The 22,574-nt window shown below is 36.2% G+C and overlaps 1 protein-coding gene and 1 long non-coding RNA gene across 6 annotated transcripts; one reads left to right on the plus strand and one right to left on the minus strand.

Annotated features, from left to right (window-relative positions):
- The first annotated feature begins 203 nt into the window (after positions 1-203).
- Positions 204-8,680, plus strand: LOC123873185. Its single transcript, XR_006797626.1, has 3 exons — positions 204-1,633; positions 2,790-2,792; positions 8,669-8,680. It is a non-coding gene; the product is annotated as an uncharacterized LOC123873185 (long non-coding RNA).
- LOC123873170 (hormone-sensitive lipase) lies at positions 3,655-21,827 on the minus strand. Of its 5 annotated transcripts, none has more exons than XM_045917888.1 (16): positions 21,592-21,827; positions 21,232-21,519; positions 19,150-19,307; positions 16,873-17,059; positions 13,721-13,934; positions 12,889-13,079; positions 12,219-12,468; positions 11,537-11,746; positions 10,918-11,040; positions 10,246-10,392; positions 9,628-9,763; positions 7,184-7,276; positions 6,396-6,488; positions 5,807-5,951; positions 5,027-5,152; positions 3,655-4,584 (listed from the first exon to the last, which is right to left on the minus strand). In XM_045917888.1, exons 2-16 carry the CDS (start codon positions 21,517-21,519, stop codon positions 4,480-4,482), a joined length of 2,466 nt encoding a protein of 821 aa, XP_045773844.1. In that variant the 5' UTR covers positions 21,592-21,827; the 3' UTR covers positions 3,655-4,479. The 5 variants fall into 5 exon arrangements, with proteins under 5 accessions (XP_045773844.1, XP_045773845.1, XP_045773842.1 ...); XM_045917889.1 differs by having other exon boundaries at positions 9,733-9,763; positions 10,246-10,395; XM_045917886.1 differs by having other exon boundaries at positions 10,246-10,395.
- Between the last annotated feature and the right edge of the window lie 747 nt (positions 21,828-22,574).

Consider the following 22,574-nt stretch of genomic DNA (forward strand, 5'->3'; position numbering starts at 1 on the left):
CGGGCGTGTTTTGCCTTTTTGGAGTGTTTTTTTTTGTTAAAACTGACTAGAAAGCGCTCTAAGGGGGTGCCGTGCATGTGTCGGCGAGCGCCGGCACAGACGGGGTCCATACTTGTATAGTTTAACTAACTTGTTACAAATAACTACAAACTTGACATTGGCTAATCTTTGTAAAGCCAGAGGAGAGAAAAAAAAAAAAGAGCCACGCGCACTCGTGTAATGCAAGAACTATATCTAATTTACATTTAATTTTGAAAATAGCAGACATTTACATAGGGGCCTATATTATTTTTTAAATAATTTTAATATGTAGGTATCTATTATTAACATTTATACAGGACCACACCACGCTTAATTCAAAGCGCATGTTACATATATTTTACACACGAATTTACAAGAATACCTACTTCAAAGATAAACGCATTTATTAGGTATACAAAAAATAATGAAAAATTTATAGAAAAATATAGAAAACAACAGCCATGAGCATCAATAATAAAATAAGTGAATAAAATGTGATGATAGGTTTTTTAAATATTTATGTGTGATATAAGCATAGATATGTATATAAGTATTTTGTTGTGATTTCAGGACAATAAATGCAATAAATTAAAAGTAGATTACTAGTTGCGGCGCTATCTCACAAAATAATATGGAAAATATAAATAAATAATTATAAGAACTTCATTAAAAATGAGGTAATACGCCACAAAACTACGCCTTTTCGGAAAAGTTACAAAGCAAACTGAACTCTTATCTCCCCGTTACGTAATAAATACATTTGGTCGAAGCAAAATGAAAAAGAGCCGCGAAAGCGTTCGTGACGCCTGTCAGTGATTTCTGTGTTGCAAATATAAACATTAACAAGGATAAAGTTCAATTTACGTGGCAACATGATAGAAAAGACGTGACAAAGACAATAATTATAATTTAAAAATATCTCAGACTTCAGACAAGAAAAAGCAAAGGATACTTGTTATCTTCTTCTTCCTAACATTAAAAGTACGTATAATAATCTTTTGGAACACACAATTACAAAAAAAAGATTTTCATATAATAGATAAAAGCTAAAAAGAATAATTTTACGTGATGATAAGTAGATAGGAACAAATCTTGCGAACTTGCAGTTCCAAACAATTTGAATACAAATCAGAAGCTTTCTTAAAAATACTAATTTAGATTAAGATAGCAAAAATGAGTTTTGCCGGCGTGAATATTGCACATCGAACTTCATAAAGAGATTTCTGCTTCGTAGTGTGTCGTTTCTATCACTCATACAAGAGAGAGACAATGCTCATGAAATCGTTATCTCTTACTAAAGTTTGACTTTTCTGCCGGGTACTGTAACTTTTTTACCTATTATTCAAATTTTATTTATTTATTTTAACAAAATATAATCAATATTATAAATGCGAAAATGTGTTTGTCTGTCTTTTATCTTTACACTACACATTCGTTAACCAGCTACTTTTATCTATAAATCAATGGGATTTTTAAAAATCTAAATGCTCGCAGACGAAAACACGGTATCATCTAGTGGCAAAATTAAAGTGGTGAACTGATTTGCATTTATTGCATAATGTGCATACAATTCGACACCGATTTAGAATTTCGGTTATTAGCTAAAATTGCAGTATTAAAGGCTGGACTGCATTATAGCGGTGCGGTGCTCAAAGCGTTAAAATATTACTTTGCCGTCATGTTGGCACCATTGCTATGTTCCTTAGAACTTAGGGTTTATTACTGTTTGATTTACAATGGTGCCAACATATCATCAGGGGACAAGTTATAGTGAAAGGTCTGTAGGGAATATTTTGACGCGCAGCGACGTTCCGCACAGCGCCACTATAGTGCGTGTCTTTATACCTAATCAACAATTCTAGGTATCTAATGTGCGTTTCAAATGTCTTGCATTGTTTACTAATTAAGACATAAAACTATTGTTTCTCAAATCCTGCGAATAATACTACATAGTATTTAGGTTCAGGTGATCTATAGGTGTAAAATAAATATATCACTTTTGCACATTCTTCTATAAATAAATATAGTCCAATATGAATAGTCCAAAATAAATAGTCCAATATGAATACGAAGCGTGTGACCGCGCTTTGTACAAAAACAGATTTCAGCCGGTTAGCCTATTATCTGCGCAAACCGCCATGTTGCAACTTCACATTGGACCACTTGCCTTGCGCGCTCAGTGTTATTGCGATGATTTTGTACGGGACATAGGTGCTATCTGTTGAACACAAATACTACACTAACTAGAACGAGTAAGTTAATGTCTTTTCAATAAAACAAATTAAAGAAGCATACATTTAACTTGCCACGAGCGAAATTAAATCAATTCGTCGTAAAGGCTGTTTTACGCCAAAGAAACAAAATGCGACAAAGCCAAATGCTACTAATGAAACATTAATTTTGCGGCCTTACGACAACGTGCTAAAGAATTAGAATATTGTGGTAGATGCATTTGAAGATTTAAAAGTATTTGATAAAACTTTATTTGAAAAAAAAATATTTCTATTTTTTTCTTTTTGGTTCTTCTCGGTAGGAAAGGCATTCCGAACCAGTGGTAGATGCATTTGACGATTCAAAATTACCTGTAAGAATTTGTTTGTATAAAAAATCTTTCTATTTCTAATTCTATTAGGGAAATAGAAATATTTTTATACGTATATTTTACAAGAAAATACTTTTGAATCGTCAAACGCATCTACCACAATATTCTGCTGGTTCGGAATGCTTTAACCACCGAGCGCCTGTTATAACTAGCTCCAAAAGGCAAGACAGTCCGCCGACGATTCTTGTACATACTAAATGATTGCAGCATTCAGCCCTGTTGCATGCCTCAATTTAGAACTATGTTGCTCTGGCGTAAAAGTGCTATCAGAAGTGGCATAAGAATACCCAACACCAAAATTCAGTATATGTATAATTATTATACTATGTCATTACAAGTACATCAAAACGCTCTTAATTAACAACAAGTATTACATTAAGGCATTTCAAGATAACAAAAGTAATATATAAAGATTTGGCATATTATAACAATATTTTTAACTAACTAAGCAGCAATAATCCTTTAGTCTTGCTTTGAAAAATTTATATTCTATATTTTGCTATTTGGTGCATTGATTCGACTTCTGAGCTATTTTATTAATTTGAAAGAGATATGTCATTTATTCAGCTTTTACTTGGATCCATCGAGGTAGTAACGTAATCTAGTCCGTTTAAACGCACAACGCCATAAACGCAAAACGCTTGAATTAAAATTTTGTGTTATGTATCCAAAGTTTTGTCATTTCACGTATATGCGATTTGGCATTTCGCGTAAATGACATTGGCATTTTGCATACTATTTTGGGTCGTTTGGCGTTTTACGGTTTTGGCGTTGTGCGTAGGTAGGTACGTTCTAGCCAACTGCTAGTCTGCCAACCTTTATTTTTTCAAAAACATTTTTATTTTATTTATCGAGTTTCCAAGATTTTTGGCGGGACTGCAGTTGGAATACTTTCATTATTTATTATTTTTTGACTATATTTTTTTCTCACTAGCAAGGTACTTGACTAATTAGTCCATTAGCAGAGGTGTTAGTTAGTTTTACAATAACGTTCAGATATGTAAGTGTAGTGTAAATTATCAAAACAAATATTATTCTACAAATTTAACGTTACACAAGGTTATTAATGGAGGTTACAAAACAATGGATTCATACAGCCTTAGAAATAAAAACACGCTTAAAAACTCTTCCACGAAAAATTAAGAACATTGACTATTTTTTTTAAATTGCGCTAAACATTATCAATAGGATTAATATTATTTATCTTTGCTTCCTAAGGTCTAACGCAGACAACCGTTTTTTGCCTGATAAAATTACAGGCAACTTTTATTGATGACGATTGTTATTCGATTTTCGTCTGAATCAACGCTTATGTAAGTACACTTTGACGATACACCGTCTACAATAATCGAAGGTCATTGGCGTGAGTCCGCGATTTTTGTAGCACTTTATCGCAGACTTTCTATAGCTTAAAGATTTTTTTTGAACTATTTAACCAACTTCTTTTTGCACTGTAATCATACTGATACATCACTATACCTAAGTAAGTTTCTTGGTCTGTTGCCTTAGTCATAAAAGTTTTAAATACGACTAGCTTGGCCTGCGACTTCGTCCGCGTGGACGGCACAAATTTCAAACCCCTATTTTACCCCCTTAGGGGTAAAATTTTCCAAATTCTCAGCTGATGTCGACGTCATAATAGCTATCTGCATGCCAAATTTCAGCCCGATTCGTCCAGTAGTTTGAGCTATGCCTTGATAAATCAGTCAGCCTTTCCTTTTATGTATTTAGATTTTAACCGACTTTTGTCGGACGAATCTTTATATTCGATCGTCTGCGCTAGGCCTACTTTAGCGTCTGTGTAATTAGGCACACTGTAAGGCCTAAGACCTAGTAATACCGCAGAGGCCGCACATTCATAAGTGATTATTCTCGGGGGTGGTCGCGTGGTTTTCTAAGTCGAGCAATTGTTTTATACGTTCTATACAAAGTTTTGAGCCCTCGTTCGCTTCTTTGGCCATCTGAAAATAAAGAATGAGTTCTACTGAGAAAAAAGTAATAAGTACCTACTAATATTATAAATGCGAAAGTGTGTTGCTTTGATGAATAATTGCCAAGATGACCTAACCAGTTTCCGTATAATATCTTTTCAAAAGTTCATTCCAAAATGTAACATATTTGTTATTTAAGCAATTTGTACCATAAAATTATCTAAATAAGATTACAAAGCAATGTTTGAGTACATATAGTGCGCGACAGGCTGAGATGGCACGCCCCGGTTGGAATGCCCCGGTGACGGCGCGGCGGTGTGAATTAAAACGAGACAGATTCATGCGTCTGACATAAATAAATCTCTCTAGTTTTAATTATGTCATGAGTCTGAGCGAAGTCAAAGTTCTATAGATCTCAGCTGTATAGTTCCTTGTTTTACTACGGAACCCTAAAAAGGAGTTAATTTCATACCAGAGAAAAGTTTAGGAACCCGTGCGGCAAGCCCTCTAGCACGTCGATACCGACTTCATTGCCAAGGCCTTTCAGCTTCCGCGCGAACATCACGCAGTCGTCCAGGCACGGGTCCAGGTGGACCGTCTGAAATTAAATCACACTAATATTATAAAGGCGAAAGTTTGTGTGTGTGTGTGTGTGTGTGTTTGTGTCCACGCGAACGAAGTCGCGGGAATCAGCTAGTAATACAATATAACCTAGAACCCGTTTCCACTAATGCTGAAATATGTGGAGCAATGAAAACGATTGTTGGATATCAGATACATCGCAACGTAGATAGCAACGTAGCATAGCACATCTTAACCAGAAGAGAATTATCTTCTGACTGCGCGCTTTACAAAAATGCTAGGGGTAGGGCACCAGACAGCATGGCGTTGGTGATCAGATCACCTCGTTCTATTCAGATACAAATTAACCCTTGACTGCAGTCTCACCTGGTGGTAAGTGATGATGCAGTCTAAGATGGAACCTGGAAGAACCTGGAAGGGGTATGGCAGTTTTCATGAAACTCCTTAGGTTTCTACACGGCATCGTACCGGAACGCTAAATCGCTTCGCGGCCGGATTTTACAGGTAGAGTGGTAACTAGCCACGGCCAAAGCCGCCCACCAGACCAGACCAGAAATTTAGAAACCATAAAATTCTTACCCTGTGCCGGGAATCGAACCCCGGACCTACCACTAATAAGACCACAACGCTTGCGCCTGGGAGGCCGTCAGAATTTAATACAATAACTTACCAATATTCTAACTGGAGGGAATTTCTTGAGCAACTCTTCGTCCGCCCAGTATGGTGACAGTAGCGGATCTTTGGGCACGGAGAATATGAACTCATCGGACGGACTCCGCGCTATCAGCGAGTCGAGGTTACTCCGCACCGCCAACCTGGGGACAACATCGTGACCATAAAAACCTCATCATCATCATTATTATCAACCCATCGCCGGCTCACTACTGAGCACGAATCTCCTCTCAGAATGAGAAGGATTTGCTGGCCAAGTGCGGATTGGCAGACATTACACACGTTTGGTTAATCACTAAACCAAAAACCGTTTGGAACATAGGCAACGTTTTATTTCGTAAAATCGTAGTTCGGACGGGATTTAAAACCTAACTAAACTAGCTTCTCCTTTCAACAAAGGTTGCCTGGTGGAGATTGCTCTAAGCAATAAGGTCGCCTTTGCACACAATTGTTATTTTCTGTTTCTAATCCTTTTGTGTTGTGTTCCTTTTCATATTTTTGTGTGCAATAAATATTTGATCTATCTATCTAAATCAGCGCAAATCTGCGGGGGCATTTTGTAAAAAATACAAAATTAAGATACTTACTCTTCTTGCGTGGGTCTAATGTTATTTGAACCCGTTATATACGCTAGTCGAGACGACATCGCTCCCATTATACCAGTGGCCGCTTCGCTTATACTACACAGAAAATATACACACATGTCAACACAATATACGCACACACATACATTAAATACATAGATTACAAATATTGAGTGATTTCTACAGTAGCTATGAGGCATGTATAAAGCGAACTTTGGTCCAAAAGTCATTTGTGGGAACGGGTAGGTATAAACTTTTATAACAAAATTCCACAACTAACTATGCTCTGCAGAAAAGCATATTAATCGAAGATTATGTAAATGATAAAAGAGCGTAGATTTGACCTGCAGCTCGCTCCAGCAATGCGCGGGACTTCAATTAGGTACTTTTATATATGGCATAATACTGTATATTATCAAATCTTTGAAAAGAGCAACCGCCCAGTTTCTTGCTGGTTCTTCTCGGTAGGAAAGACATTCTGAACCAGTGTAGATGCTTTTGACGATTCAAAAGTACTTGTAAAAGTTTAATTAAATGACAATATTTTGAGTTTGCCTTTGCTCAGATTTCAGACAATGGTAAAACGAGACAACGTTATGCTGCCATAACTCTGTCTCATTTTAACAGAACTTAAGTCTGAGCAAAGTCTTAAGTTTTCTCTATAGATCTAAGCCTTAGTTGTGCACAAGTCCAGCATTTTCTACATTTTTAGCGTTTGTCTGTACAAAAATAGTTAATTAGCAGTTTCAACAAGTAGATAAATTATAATAAAGCCCCGGTTTATACCTTACCGGTTTTTAATCTTCTTCTTGTCTTTATGTTCTGGGTCTTGTATTAAGGGTGGTTCTCCAACTAATGTGCTTGAATTCTCCGACTCCGGTTCTCTAATAAATATTCAAAATGATACCTTTTTTAATTAATTGAAGGTGCAATGTATTTTTACGCTTAGTACTTAGAACAATAATATTACATTGATAAATAGATAGTTTACACAGCGAAATTTTACGCAGTTTTAATTTTTTTACGCAGTTGGAAATTTTATAACTTTTATACGTATCAACCAGATGCAAAGTAAAGCAAAGTAAAATATGAAATCAGGCCAACACGCAGGTACATGTGAGTTGGTGAAAATGGCCGAAAATGCCAATATTTGGGATTTAACCATAAAATCCATACTAATATTATAAATGCGAAAGTGTTTACCTGTCTGATGCTAGCTTTTCACTTCTCATCCGTTTAGTCGATTTTGACGAAAGGTACAAAGATAATTTGTCTCCCGGGGAAATTAAAAACCTAAATCCAAGAGTACGAATTAGCGGGTATCATTTAATGAGGCTACTAACAGGCGAAAATCTTAGCAAATCAAGGTAAACAATAGGTATTACTTGAAGATCACACTTAGGCTGAGATCTATAGAGCGCACTTTGACTTTGCTCAGACTTAAGAAAATGTTAAGACGAGACAGCGTTATACTGGCTGGCATAAATCTGTCTCGTTTTAACTGAAACTTAAGTCTAAGCAAAGTCAAAGTGCGCTCTATGGATTTCAACCTTAGACAAGACGGTGTTATTAAGTTTTAGTAGGTACTTGTTAGACTGAGATCTCAAACCAAACAATTTCTGAAGATCTATTTATTTATTTATTTATTTATTTATTTATTTATTTAATTAATTATTTAATTAGAACGTATATTACGTTTCGTGTTTTTAGTCGTATTATTAGTAGCAAAATCGAAACAGAACAAATTACTAACTAAAGCAAACTAAAGCGTATTGTTAACGTTACCTTGCTGACAACTATGGCCCACTTAGGGCCGATTTTTCAACTGTCAAATAACTTTTATCTGAGGAATAAATTGGATGTATTGACAAATCTGTCTATACAAAAACTGTCAAATCCTCAAATTTATTCCTCGGATAAAAGTTATTTGACGATTGAAAAGTCGGCCCTAAACAAAAATAAATACAAGTTCACTAAATTACGCGTTAGAAACGGCAATTTGTTTAACATAAAAATATTTTCCCGCAGAAATGACTTTATTTTTATGTAAAAAAATGGAAAAATATTTGCCGTTTACGCCTTGTGACGTCATTGATTGCCTTCCGTACGTAGTGTGACGTTAATAATTAATTATGTTATAAATAAATAAAAATCATTCGCTTTAATAATAAATTCTAGCCCCATGAACTACCGCTATACAAAACATCACATAATTTTATTACTACAGTCCAAGACCCTATTGCCAACATTGCAACACTGCTATACAACTAGCCCAGTTATAGCTACTCGTATTATTAGACGAACCAATTTAAATTGCGCTGACATGGCATTCAGCAACCATGTTGGATAAATCTTTAGGGTGAATGTCTAACCAATCAAAATATGTAAGCAAAATCCGCATTCTTATTCTTCTGTACTTTAACCTTATGAATGTGGAATTGTGTCTGTCTGTCTGTTAGCTTTTCACGGCTTATACGTTTAACTGATTTAAAAAAAATTGTACAGAGCTCGCATTCCGCAGGGATGGACATAGGCTACTTTTTGTCTCGGAAAATCAAAGGGATTCCACAGTATCCCGTGGTGAAAGTGAATTTTCTGCATGTCGAATTGACTTTGTGTCAAACAGATTTATTTTCGTACAATTATGAAATTTCCAGTGCTTGTAAACATGATTTCATGTTTTAGAGAATTGGGATCAAAATATCCTTCAGATTTTTAGTGCTGTGTCATACCCCTAATTGTGAGAAAATGAGCTTATAGCAATTGTAAAACCAGAACGGGATACTTTGCCTTTAGGTAAAACTAGTTGTGTGGTACAATTTTAAATGAATGTTTTTTCTTTAAAAAAAAATCATATTACATAGTTACTAATTTCGATTGATATTTCCTTAGCTCAGCGCCTTTTTCTAAAAATGGTTTTTTTCTAGTGGATAACCAAACTAAAATCAGTCATCCGATTGAGAGCACTGACAGGAACCTACATTTATTGATTCATTTATTAAATAAGACCTAGGCATGCTTTCAGCAACGCTAAATCGCATACCTACCGAGATAAATTGTAAAATTAAAAATTTAAAAAAAAAATTATTTTACTTTTTAGTGTTTGTGGTTTTTGAAGTCGGTTTTTTTTTTTTAATTTTTATCAGTCTATTTAATTTGTTCGTCTGATAATAGCACAATGAAACACAGAGCAACAGGAATAGCTGCAAAGGCCGGTATCGTTTACACTGGGTACCTGTGGGAGAGGTCTTGTATTTGTGGCTTAACGATTGGGTACCGACGCCCCTCGGAATCCGTATCGCTGTCGAAAACGTACCGCTCTAGGAAATCTGATACGTACTGTTGGGACTTGTCCTCCGTTGGCGTTATACCTGACAACAAAATATCAGCTTGAATTTATAGAAACAACTGGCCAAGTGCAAATCGGACTCGCGCACCGAGGGTTCCGTATTCGGGCATTTTTTTCGACATTTTGCACGATATATCAAAACCTATTATGCATAAAAATAAGTATAAATCTGTTTTAGATGTACAGGTAAATCCCTTTCATACAATACCCCACTTGGTATAGTTATCTTGCTTTGAAAATTGAAAATACTAATTATTTGTTCATGAATACATTGTTTTTGTGATGTAACCACAAATTCACGGTTTTCGGATGTTTTCCTTTACATGTGCTATAAGACTTACCTACCTGCCAAATTTCATGATTCTAAGTTAACGCGAAGTACCCTATAGGTTTACTTGACAGACACGAAAGGCGGACAGACAGACAGACGACAAAGTGTATAAGGGTTCCGTTTTATCATTTCACACTAAAAAGTGTGAAATGTAGCGTTAAACAAGATCTTACCGGTAGCAGTGTGTTCACTCTGTAGCGATGCAGCGCTAATGGTGGTGTCGGAGGATTTCCTCCGTTCGCTTCCCGACTTGTGCGCTTGTAGCTCCGCGAGGTCTGAGGGTGACACCTCCTCGAACGACGATGGCCCTTCGCTTATACCTTCTGACAATAATACACAGGGCGCTAAGTAAAAAGAGAGTATTTATACTTTTTAACCATACCAATATTATACGAGTAAATGCGAAAGTATCTACCGGTCCATCTGTTTAACTCAAAGATAAACTCAAAAGAGTTTCAGGATATGAAGCGAATAATATACACCTTTTATTTGATTTATTTAAAGAATTTAAAAAAAAACGAATTTAACGAAATTTTTCACAGGAATAGCTTGCACCCGCGAGTTACTATGTCTACTTTTTGCCCCGGAAAATTAAATAACTCCCACAGGCTTTTTAAAAACCCAATTCATGTGAACAAAGTTGCTTTCATCTATTTGGTACAGAGATAGCTTGCATCCCGGACAAAGCTATAGGCAACTTTTTGTGCCAGTAAATGGATGATTGGGAGAAAAAATTCAATTCCTAAGGGGATAAAATAGGGGTTTGAAATTTGTGTTGTCCATGGGGACTAGTATAAAAATACGCCTCATATTGCTAATATCTTTCTTCTTTTTCAGTCACTAACCTTGCGATGGGCTAACTTTGAGGAAGCCATTTCCTTCGATGGGCGTTGTAGCATTTGATGAAGTAAGTTCCTTATTTGAGCGTTTATCTTCTTTGCCACCCTTTGCGTTTGGACTTGCGTATGCTACAAAGATACAGAATTTAATATAGTGGTGGCATTTTTAAAATGAATAGTTGTGTTTTAGTTCTGAACTACATCTTATTTTTAACCCCCGACCCAAAAAGAGGGGAGTTATAAGTTTGACGTGTGTATCTGTGTGTCTGTGTATCTGTGTATCTGTGTATCTGTGTATCTGTCTGTGGCATCGTAGCGCCTAAACGAATGAACCGATTTTAATTTACTTTTTTTTGTTTGAAAGGTGGCTTGATCGAGTGTTCTTAGCTATAATCCAAAAAAAATTGGTTCAGCCGTTTAAGAGTTATCAGCTCTTTTCTAGTTTTCTTGTAGAAAAGAAGGTTAGATAACCGTTAGGTTCATAATATTATGTCAATTGACAAATGTCAAGCTGTCAAGATGGACGTTGTTTATTTGAAAATGATGTTTTGGAAAACTCAAATACTTTGTCGGGGGTGTTATAAATTTTTAATTTACACTTGTAATTATGTTATATGATACTCACCTTTAAGACACCTCATCATAAAGCCAAAAGGTAGTATGGGGTCCATCAAGCATAGTAACCTTGCGGGGCTCGGTATAAAACTGACCAGTAATGGCGCATACGCCATAAACAACCCATCGGGCGGTCTCAAGCCGGCGCCTAATATCTTGAGTGTGCACCCCGCTATTAAGTTGGCACCTGCCGAATCTCCGGCGAAAACTATTCTTTTACCTAAAATAAAACAATTTTTAAGGTTCTGTACCTCAAAAGGAAACTTTATAGGGTCACTTCGTTGTCTATCTGTCGTGTCTATCAAGAAAAACTTATAAGATACTTTCCGTTGACCTGGAATCTGGATTTGGCAGGTAGGTAGGTCTTATAGCACAAGTAAAAGGAAAAATCCGAAAACCGTGAATTTGTGGTTACATCATCAAAAAAATTAAAATGTGTTCTTGAACAAATAATTGCATACTTCTAATCTAAACCTTTGGGGTCTCATCAGACCAATTAGAAGCTTGATTCAGTAACGATAGAAACAGAAACCTCAAAGAAATACAGGTTTCTGATAGATAAAATATTTCAAAAACTTTACTGTTGCAAATTGTATAAAGCTGTTTTTTAAATCATTTTTATTTTGTTAAACAAAAGACATCTTTTTAATTTTAATAAATTGTTCACTCTTCGATATATCAAAATAACTTACCCGTAGTACCGATTTCCTTAAAATGGTTAATCATCCAACAGTACGCATAGAAAACTTCTTCTAAAGCCCTCGGAAACGGGGCTTGAGGGGCTAAACTGTAGTCCACTGATAGTATGGGCATGCCGAGCTTGGCAGCCCAGTCCCTTAGGTAGGTTTCATGGGACTTTGAGCTTTGGGCCACGAAGCCACCTCCGTGGCAATGGAATAGAATGCCGTCTGATGCTGGTAATGATGAGGATCCTTCACCTGACTGGAAATCAATTGATTTAAACTAGCTGTTAGCCGAATGAAACTGAAAATTACCACCAGGCTATCGAGTATTTAAATTTCAGCTAACTATTACGGTTCACGAGATACAGCCCGCTGACAGACAGACGGACGGACGAACAGCGGAGGCTTAGTAATAGAGCGCCGTCGTCACCCTTAGGGTACGAAACTTTATAAAGTTGAAAATTAAAACCCAACTGCGATCAATCTAATAAACGCTGAAATATTACAGCAAAATTGTTTTTCTGTCGCTTGGTATATTTTAATGTTGTTGTATATTTCCTCTTTCATTTGACATTCCACTCGAACACACAGTCTGGATACAAACATACATACATAGACTGCTAAAATCATAACCCTTTCTTTTGGATGTGCCGCAGTCGGGTAAAAAAGGATATCTCACCATGCCCACTCGTTTGTTAACGCTGATCAGTCGAACATTGAGCCCCTGCAGGCCGATGTGCACGGTCGGTGGAAGCACCGTCAACTCCGTGCCCTCCACAGTATTAACTACTAGCGGCTCAGGTAAAATTGTGATGATTTTGTTCACAGCTACTGTCGACGACATAAGACTCGGCACTCGCTTCATTATTTCTGCAAACAAAACCAAATAGGCTAATGCCTGTTTAGGCTAGAGCTAAGTTTAATCTTTGTCTATGTATTCATTTTTGTTGGAACTTGCAGGAAGGTTTTTTTAATGTAATGATGCAGTCTTAGACAGAAGCGGGCTAACTTATAAGGGGTGTGGCAGTTTCATTAAACCCATACCCTTGATCGGTTTCCACACGGCATCGTACCGGAAATCTAAATCACTTCGAGACTCGGCTTTGCTGGTAGGGTGCTAACCAGCCACGGGCCAAGCACCTAACGACTATATCGGAGACAATTTAGAAAGTATAAATTCCCAAATTGCCTCGGCCGGGTATCGAACCTGGAACTTATAAGACAGACAGTGCTCACTACTGCGCCAGGAAGGTTTTTGACAGTACCATCAACGTACAGCTGTAGGTGGCACTCAAGTCGTATTGCAATGCATACCGGGCATAGCTACTTTCTTATAAATCATGGAGTAATAAGAAAGTAGGTAAGGCATATGTGGTCCGACGACATTACCAGGGCTTGGAGGAGGCTCGCCCAACACGGAGCGGAATAAACCACGTGAGAAAGTCTATGCCCAACAATGGATTAATAAGGGCTAGTAAATAAGATGAAGTAGAAGGTAAGCCATAACTTACCACTCTCTGCCAAGAACCAAAACGCCTTGCAGAACTCTATGCTAGCAGACTGCGATATGTTAACAATACGCCGTGCCCTCATTTCCGGGTCAATCAGATACTGGCCCCCCGTCCAAACTGAGCTGATAAGGTTCCCGTGGCTGTAGTACGCCTCCGAAAACCCGGCCATGCATATGGAGATACCTTTAAGTATACCCCGCATTGTAGGTAGAAACTGTAAAAAGACAGAATGCATTTTTATATACTAACTAGCTTTTGCTACACCAATTTCAAACCTATTTTACCACCTTAGGGGTTGAATTTTAAAAGATCCTTTCTGAGCGGATGGGTGTCTACATCATAATACGTATTTTTTTTTTTTTTTAAAGAATATTAGCCATGTTAAACGACTAATATTCCCCTTTCCTCTCCAACTAAGCGTCAGGCTTGTGCTAGGAGTAGGTACGACAATAGTGCAACGGGCGGGGTTTGAACCGGCGACCTTTCGGTTTTCAGTCCACTCCTTTACCGGTTGAGCTATTGAGGCTATTTGAATGCTAAATATCAGATCCGTCCAATGATTTGAGCTGTGCGTTAATAAAACAGTCAGTCAGTCACTTTTTTCTTTTATATTTCGACTAGCAAAGCCCGCTAATTCGTCTACGTGAATTGAGGTTTTTAAAATCCCTTGGGAGTTCTGATTTTCTGGGTAAAAAAAATGAAGTGTAGGTAAAAATCCAGATTTTCAACTATATCAATGCCAATAATTATTATGCCGATCCGTTGTGGAGGGATTGAAGGACAAATAAATAAACACTTCCGTATTTAGGTATAATACGGTTAGTGAAGTAACAGCTGATGTCTGCATCCCCGTGAATTTCGATTTTTTTAGTCCCGTGGGAAAGCTTGCACTTTCCAGAAATAAAACGTAGCCTCCGGAATATAAGCTAATTCTACCAAACGTCAAAATCGTTTAGATGGATCTTTCTTGAAAAGGTAACAGACGGACATTGGAATTATAATGAATATTAGTATAGATTATCGGCTGAGTTTGTTGTGGGTACTTGTTAGACCATGTGGCCCCTCCGATTCGCAACCTTAACCTTCAGTTGCAACCATCTCAGTGTTTTCAAGACAACACTTTTCACAACTTTTACAAGGCCTTGTCGCGAGACGAGTTTGTCGAGAGATAGTGCTTGCACTGCTGGCGTCAAAAAGCGATAATAATAACTACAAAAATAAGTTTAGAACTCATAAACCTTTTTTATCTCTTTTGTCAGTTAATTGGTGCTGTGACTTTTGCCGATAAGGAGAATCCGGCCAAAATTTAGTCAAACCGGATTTTAAAAGAAATATCGTTAGGGTTCATTGGGTATTTATTATCGAGTTGATAAAAAGCTTTCTATAGAAAGTGGACAAACACATCCTCAAACAAGATAACCTTTGACCAATTCACTCATTAGTAGGGTGTAGTTAAAACTATGTATCTCAAAAATCCAACCCTTTTAAATAATATAATCAGTCCTTTAACAATTCTTCCCTTATGTAAGGTAATTTTTTCGCTGACTTTAATAAGTTATTATGCTTATAATAATTACTTCTACTTATCACTTTAGTGAGTCTTGGAAACACTTGCGATCTTGACACCATTTTATTATTTCGAACTACAATGGATATTTATTTTAGTGAAATATATTTAGAATAATTTAATGACCATGCAAAATTAATAAAGTACAAATAATGATAGTTTAGTTAATTTAATTTTAATAATAATATCTTTATAGTTGAATTTTTACAATTTGCTTGATATAACAATGCTCTTACAGGGTCTCACGCAGATATTAGTTTTATGCATCACCAAAACAGCTGTGGAGGACCATGAACGCAAATGAAATAAAATATGAATATATTTACGTAATGGTATGCTTAGTTAAACTTTTATTTCTGTATAACTTGAAATATATTAATATTGCGATAAGATCAAGACATCTTGGCGGTGATTTCCTGAATATACAATGTAGACGGTTCTAAATGATTCAAATAACATAATCTATTCTGTTAGAGTTATCAAGGTGCGCTTACATGGGTAATTGAATTACTCAATCCTAGGCAATTTAGTCTATTATGACGTCGCAAGCACATAAAGCAATTTACTGCAATACCAAACTAAAAATAGCAATGCTGCTCCTTTTAGCGCCATATCGTATTGAGGGGCATGGACTCTACATTTTAGGCAATACATTCATACACGAGTAATTCAATTCAATAGTAGTTGCTGGCAATGGATGAGGTTTTACTGGCAGCGATTTGTAATGCTTTTATATAATGAGTTTACAACGGAAAATAGACCTTCCTTTCGGCTTTCCCGTAGTCGAGTAAATGGGTGAGAATATGTCTACAAAAAAGAAAGCTATTTTTATTGTGTGATGGGCATGGACAATTAGATATTCAGCAATTCGTGTCGGCGACATAGAGCAATTTGGAATACCATTTATTATTTTTTATTCAGATACAGGTCAGCCCTTGACTACAATCTCACCTGGTGGTAAGTGATGCAGTCTAAGATGAAAGCGGGATAACCTGGAAGGGGTATGACACTTTTCATTAAACCCATACTCCTTTGGATTCTACACGGCATCATACAGGAATGCTAAATCGCTTTGCGGCACGGCTTTACCGGTAGGGCGATAGCCACGGCCGAAGCCTGCCACCAGATCAGACCAGAAATTTAGAAATTATAAAATTCCAAACCCCTACCGAGAATCGAACCAGAGACCTCCCACTACTAAGACCATAGCGCTTACCTGTGCGCCAGGGTGCAAAAGGCAACTTTCCTGAAACTTTTACTTACCTATTATTTATTTATTATTATTATATTTACGTCTATTCCTATACTTTATCCTTTCTTATTTACTTTAGTTTTTTTTTTTAATTATTAATTTTAATTTATATACAATACATACATTATGTGTATTTACTTTATTTTACTACTACACCCCTTCCACTTTTTAATTTTTATTATCTCCTTACCCTAAGGTTGCCTGGAAGAGATGCTATTTTAGCGATAAGGCCGCCTATTGTACAAAAATCTATTTACATTTATATGTATAAATAACAAAAAGGAACAATGAATGAATGTACAATAAAGAATATTTTACTTTACTTTACTTTACCTGAAACCCAAGACACCTCCCATAAAAGCAATACTGATTGATATTATCCGCTTGCGAGAACAGTTCCTCTGGCGAGTGTCCCTCGGACGGGAACAGCTCTCCGGGCGGCGCCCACGACAGCAGCGTCTGCAGGTGATGCAGGCACGTGCCCAGGGACGCTAGCAGCTGACCGCATGACTCTACTTCCCTGGAAGAGACGTACGAGTACTAATTAAGACACGTCTTTGCTCTAGAACTTATGCCATATACCTACTAACTCCCGCTGCCCTGCACTTGAGTTTTGGAAGGTAGTGAAAATGAATATTTCAGACTAATATTATAAAGGCGAAAGTTTGTGTGATGTGTGTGTGTATGTTTGTTACTCCTTCACGCCAAAACTACTTGACAGATTTAGCTGAATTTTGGAATAAAGATAGATAATATCCTGGATTCGCACATAGGTTACTTTTTATCCCGGGAAATCAAAGAGTTCCCATGGGATTTGGAAAACCTAAATCAACGCGGACGAAGTCGTGGGCGTAAGCTAGTTCTTTGTAAAATCGATTTTTCATCTTTTGAAAAGTAAATATTATACGTGTGAAAGTGTGTTTATTTGTTGATTTGTCCTTCAATCACGACACAACGGAGCGGAACGCATCGATCGACGTGATTTTTGGCATTTAAAGACCTGTAGCTGATGCATGCGATTTCGTCCGCGTGGATATAAGTTTATAAAACGCAGCCTATGTCACTCTCCAAGTCTTTAACTTTAATCATGCAAAAAATCACGTCGATCATTGCTCCGTTGTCGCAAGATACGACAAACCGACATAACACAATTTCGCATGTATGATAGTGATTATTCAATTAAACTTTTACAAGTGCTTTTGAATCGTCAAAATAATCTACCACTGGTTCGGAATGCCGTTCCTACCGAGAAGAACCAGCAAGAAACTCGGCGGTTGCTCTTTTCAAATGTACAATTTACAATAATATGCCATACCTGATAGGTATAATCATTATCGCCACATCAGAACTATTTCGCATTCCCCAGCGACCGAGACAAATTATACAAGTAGGTCACGCGTAGGTAAGTATTGTTCCAATACGATATCAAGCACGTTTTATTTAAATCGCCTTCCACAATTAGTACCGATCCGATTGTTTGTCGCTATACAGTTTTTGAATTGAGTTCTGGCATTGATTCAAGATTTCCTCATTATTGAATTCTTATGAGCGGTATTGAGATCGCAGGCGATTTAAAGTTGACTTTACGTCAAATTAAATACAAGACCATAAAAAAAAACTAGTCAAGTGCGAGTCGGATTCGCACACGAAGGGTCGTACAAGATTATGTATATTTGATAAATTTTTTAAAATATGGCAATCATTTTGAAATTTTTATTATTTGTTGTTATAACGGCTATAGAAATAGAAACTCTGTGAAAATTTCAAATCTCTAACTATCACGGTTTAAGAGATACATAACCAACCCAACAGACAAATTGATAGACAGACGGACGGACAGCGGAGGTTTAATAGTGAGAAGTTTCATGCAACTATCTTTAAACATTATACGATCGCAAAAAAATCTACTATATCCTCTAAAAAGTAAAAATAATATCATACGCGGAATTAAAAAAATCTTAGTGGTTGTTTACATAAACAGAGCTATCAGCTATAGCCTGCCTCCCAATGTATTAGCTTGATGGGCACGTCCGTTGCAGTTTGGACTTTGCTTTCAAACATTAGTCAGCAAAGAGAAAATAATTACATGTTGGTCGCTTTGGTTCCGACATTGTGAGCGTCCGGTTCTTATCAGAATAATTTGGTAGTTTTCTTCATTTACCCTAATTTTGACTCTAGATTGAGTGAGCTCTCGGTTTGTTCCTGAATCGACATATTTGTCAAATATTGGTATCTAGAGGACTAGAGGATGCCCGCGACTTCATCCGCGTGGATTTAGGTTTTAAAGATCCCGTAGGAACTGTTTGATTTTCCGGCATAAGAAGTTGCCTATGCCAATAACAGGGACGCAAGCTACCTCGGTACCTTTCATACAAATCTGTTGGGCCGTAAAAAAATAACAGACAGACAAACACACTCGTATTTATAATATTAAGTATGGATTTGAGTACTAGCGGTGACGTGAAATCAAAGATTTGAAAATATAATAATGTTTAAAACTCTTTGCCACGCTATTACAACGGGCCTTGCAACGTGTTGAGATACCAACCAGAGTGGAGACGTAGATCTGCAACTCTCATAGACGATTCCTAAGTAACAAATGAAACTTACTTGACAAAATATCCTTTTCGAAAGAGCAGAGCGTCTCGTCCCGTACAAACTTGCCGACTCAGTTTGAGCCCGTGTAGCACGCAGGAGTCCACAACCGACACGAAGCTACGATATCCGTTGCCAGGCGATTTTGCATCGAAGTCGTATAGCGGCGCTACCTGCAAAGATAAAAGTTATTGCTTGAATAAGTCTTACATAAAAACATTCTTTATCGAGATATTCTATATACTTATCCAAAAAGACTTGTAAGTATAAGTATGTAATAAAATAGATTGCTAAAGTACGAAGAATGGTCTCTATTTAGTAAAGCCGCAAGATGCAAATTAGCATATATTATAAACTATAGTATATTTATTATTTATATAAGCTTAGTGTTATATAGATTTGAGCCTAATTAATTATTTATACATATATGTATTTCTTAATATTCTTGTTATCGATAAAAATATGTCAAGAACGCCTCTCCTTTGCATGGGTATTTAAAGAACACGTATATCAAAATTTCGAAATTATGTATCGTTTTTTTAGATAACAAAATTACGTTCCTGACATTGAGTAGGGTCAAAGGGGCACGCTACATCCGGCTCAATCAATGAAATGGGGAAACAGATAAATAATATTTACAAACGAAAAAATGTATGCACTAAAATATTGAGAACTAGCTGATGCCCGCGACTTCGTTCGCGTGGATGTAGATTTTTCAAAAATACCGTAGGAACTCTTTGATTTTCCGGGATAAAAAGTAGCCTATGTGCTAATCCAGGGTATAATCTATCTCCATTCTAAATTTCAGCCCAATCCGTACAGTACTTTTTGCAGGATCTGGGGTTTGATGTCGGATTCGATCTAATTATTTGGAGTTATGCACATTTTAAGCAATTAAATATTACTTGTTTTAATGGCGAAGAAATACATTGTGAGGGACACAATAACATAATTATGTACAGCTACCTATTTGTATTTGGAACGTCTAAGATTAGTTACTAATTTGCTGAAGATGATGAGTGTAGAAGAGAGAGCACGTTACCGATATTTATATTACTTTGTATGAGAAAATAATGAAGAGCAATTGCAGACAAGAACACACTAAATTTTCTACACTAAACAAACCAGAGACACTCGACTCACAACTCATTAGCCTATAATGTCATTTACACTGCTACCCACAACTATCTTGCATTATCAATGCAATAAATACTCATTAGATTGAAAATTAATCATCAAATATTAAATACTCATTATAAACACATGCAAAATCATTAAGTTTACATTGAATAACTATAATTTATCAAACATGTGCCCAACTTATCAGTTGCAGAGTTGTAAACAAAGGAACATGTGTAGGTATTACAAATACATTTAGGAAACAAAGAAACACGTGTATTACACATTAGAATCATCATAATCATGATCAACCCCTTGCTGGTCCACTACTGAACAAAAACTCCTCTCAGAATGAGAAAGGTTTAGGCCATAGTTGGTCACACTGGCTAAGTGTAAAATATTATCAGACCTGTTCATACACTTTTGAAAACATTAGTAAATTAATTTGACAATTCAAAAGCACTTGTAAAAGTACTTAATCTAAATCCATATTTTACATAATCATAATTTTTATTGTTTACAATGTTTAAATAAATAATAAATTTATTTTAATTAGAACTTGTTAATTTGCATCCAATAACATTGTTTATCCTGTTACAATATCATTGTCTACACATTTCCAAAGAATAACCATCAAGTTTTACACTCTTTTAATAAATCATAATGAAGGAATAATAGGAAAATAATATTAATTTTATGAAAGGCCTAGTTAGCATAGTAATAAATCAACAATGAATATCACTTCAATTATTGCCTTAGTCACTTTAGTTATTTATTAAGGATAGGTTTTTTGTAAGGTTTTGTATTATAGGGTATGATATAAGTATGTACATAAAAATACAGTATATAGTGCATATACATATTATTTATATTATGTATGTAGTTAGTAGCATTTTCATTGAGTACTTGTGATGAAATCTAATATGTATTCTATATTATTTATTCAATGCAATGGTAAACATTGTTATTCACACATACCTTACGGACATGGTCGACGAGCGGCCACACTGTATCAATGTGGTCTATTAAGGTCATGAATCCCTGGTATAAACGCTGGCCATTCTCACTGTCATCTGGTTGAAAGTAGGTAGCATTGTTCTGGCATGAATCCTTCAGGGCCTCGTACATTGCATAGGTCGGTGGGGCTCCTTCCACCGACTCTATGGGGCAACACAGGGCCGCTTTCGCAGGTGGCTCCGGGAACTCCATTCTTTTAATTTTACCAGTGAAGATACGAAAACTACGACTTATCAATCTAAGCCCCATCTGCAAAGTTATTCTTTATATTACCCAGAGCCTTGTACACACGAAGCAGATGTTAAAATGCAATGTATTTACAAAATATTCCGTGAGCCAATATCATCGTTTTATTCATGTATTGCCGGTACACAATTACGAGTATCTGGGAAACTTTTAGATTATTTTAACAGTACTTTAGGTTTGGAAGACTTCGTGCTTTTATTCATGGCTTTTCAAAGCGTAATACAATTTTTCTTTAATTTATAAATTGATTAATGATTAGCCATTGACCGATGACAACTTTACAAAGCGAATGCTAAACATAGATTGATTAAATGTCAGTTGCAGTGTTGCCAGTGGCAGATAGTCAATTGTAACACGAGACATCTCAAAATGTAACATTTTCACGAGAAAAGTAACATTTCCTTATTTTTCGTGGAAAATAAAAGTAATAAGGTGCACAGGTTAATATGGCATTTTATTATACAAAAATTTAAACAGTTTTCTTGTCCCATTAGTTAAGCTTAAAAAGAATCGTAATAATAATTGTTGATTGAATAAATTGACTGCTGATCCTGAAAAAGAAAAACAAATCAATATGTAAAATAATAATATAACAACGGATTTAGAAATGTCTTTGAATAGCTATAACTTATTTTGTTAATCAATTTATAATACAAGTGTAAATTAAAAATTTATATCACCCTAACAAGTGAAGGTTACATTAACTAGAAAAGAGCTGATAACTCTCAAATGGCTGAACCGATTTTCTTTGATTATAGCTAAGAACACTCTCCATCAAGCCACCTTTCAAACAAAAAACTAAATTAAAATCGGTTCATTAGTTTGAGAGCTACGATGCCATACACAGATACACACGTCAAACTTATAACACCCCTCTTTTTGGATCGGGGGTTAAAAAGATTAAAATCGTCTTATATCGGGCGATCTGGCAACACAGGACTGTTTGAGAGGTTACGCACTAGGTGGACTTTGTCTGTGTAGCGTTTGATGGCGCGCGTGTGGTGCCTTTTTGGAGCGTTTTTTTTTTTTTTTGTTAAAAGTGGCTGGTTTTTGTGTTT

The sequence above is a fragment of the Maniola jurtina genome, chromosome 16, assembly GCF_905333055.1.
Source record: "Maniola jurtina chromosome 16, ilManJurt1.1, whole genome shotgun sequence".
NCBI classification, from domain to species: Eukaryota; Metazoa; Arthropoda; class Insecta; order Lepidoptera; family Nymphalidae; genus Maniola; species Maniola jurtina.

Coding starts and splice junctions, on each gene's coding strand:
- LOC123873170 (XM_045917886.1), bottom strand. CDS start 21,519: ATGGGGCTTAGATTGATAAGTCGTAGTTTTCGTATCTTCACTGGTAAA. Junction 11,747..12,218: donor TAAGGAAATCGGTACTACGG/GTAAGTTATTTT, acceptor GTTTTATTTTAG/GTAAAAGAATAGTTTTCGCC. Junction 6,489..7,183: donor AAGAAGAAGATTAAAAACCG/GTAAGGTATAAA, acceptor TTTTCTGTGTAG/TATAAGCGAAGCGGCCACTG.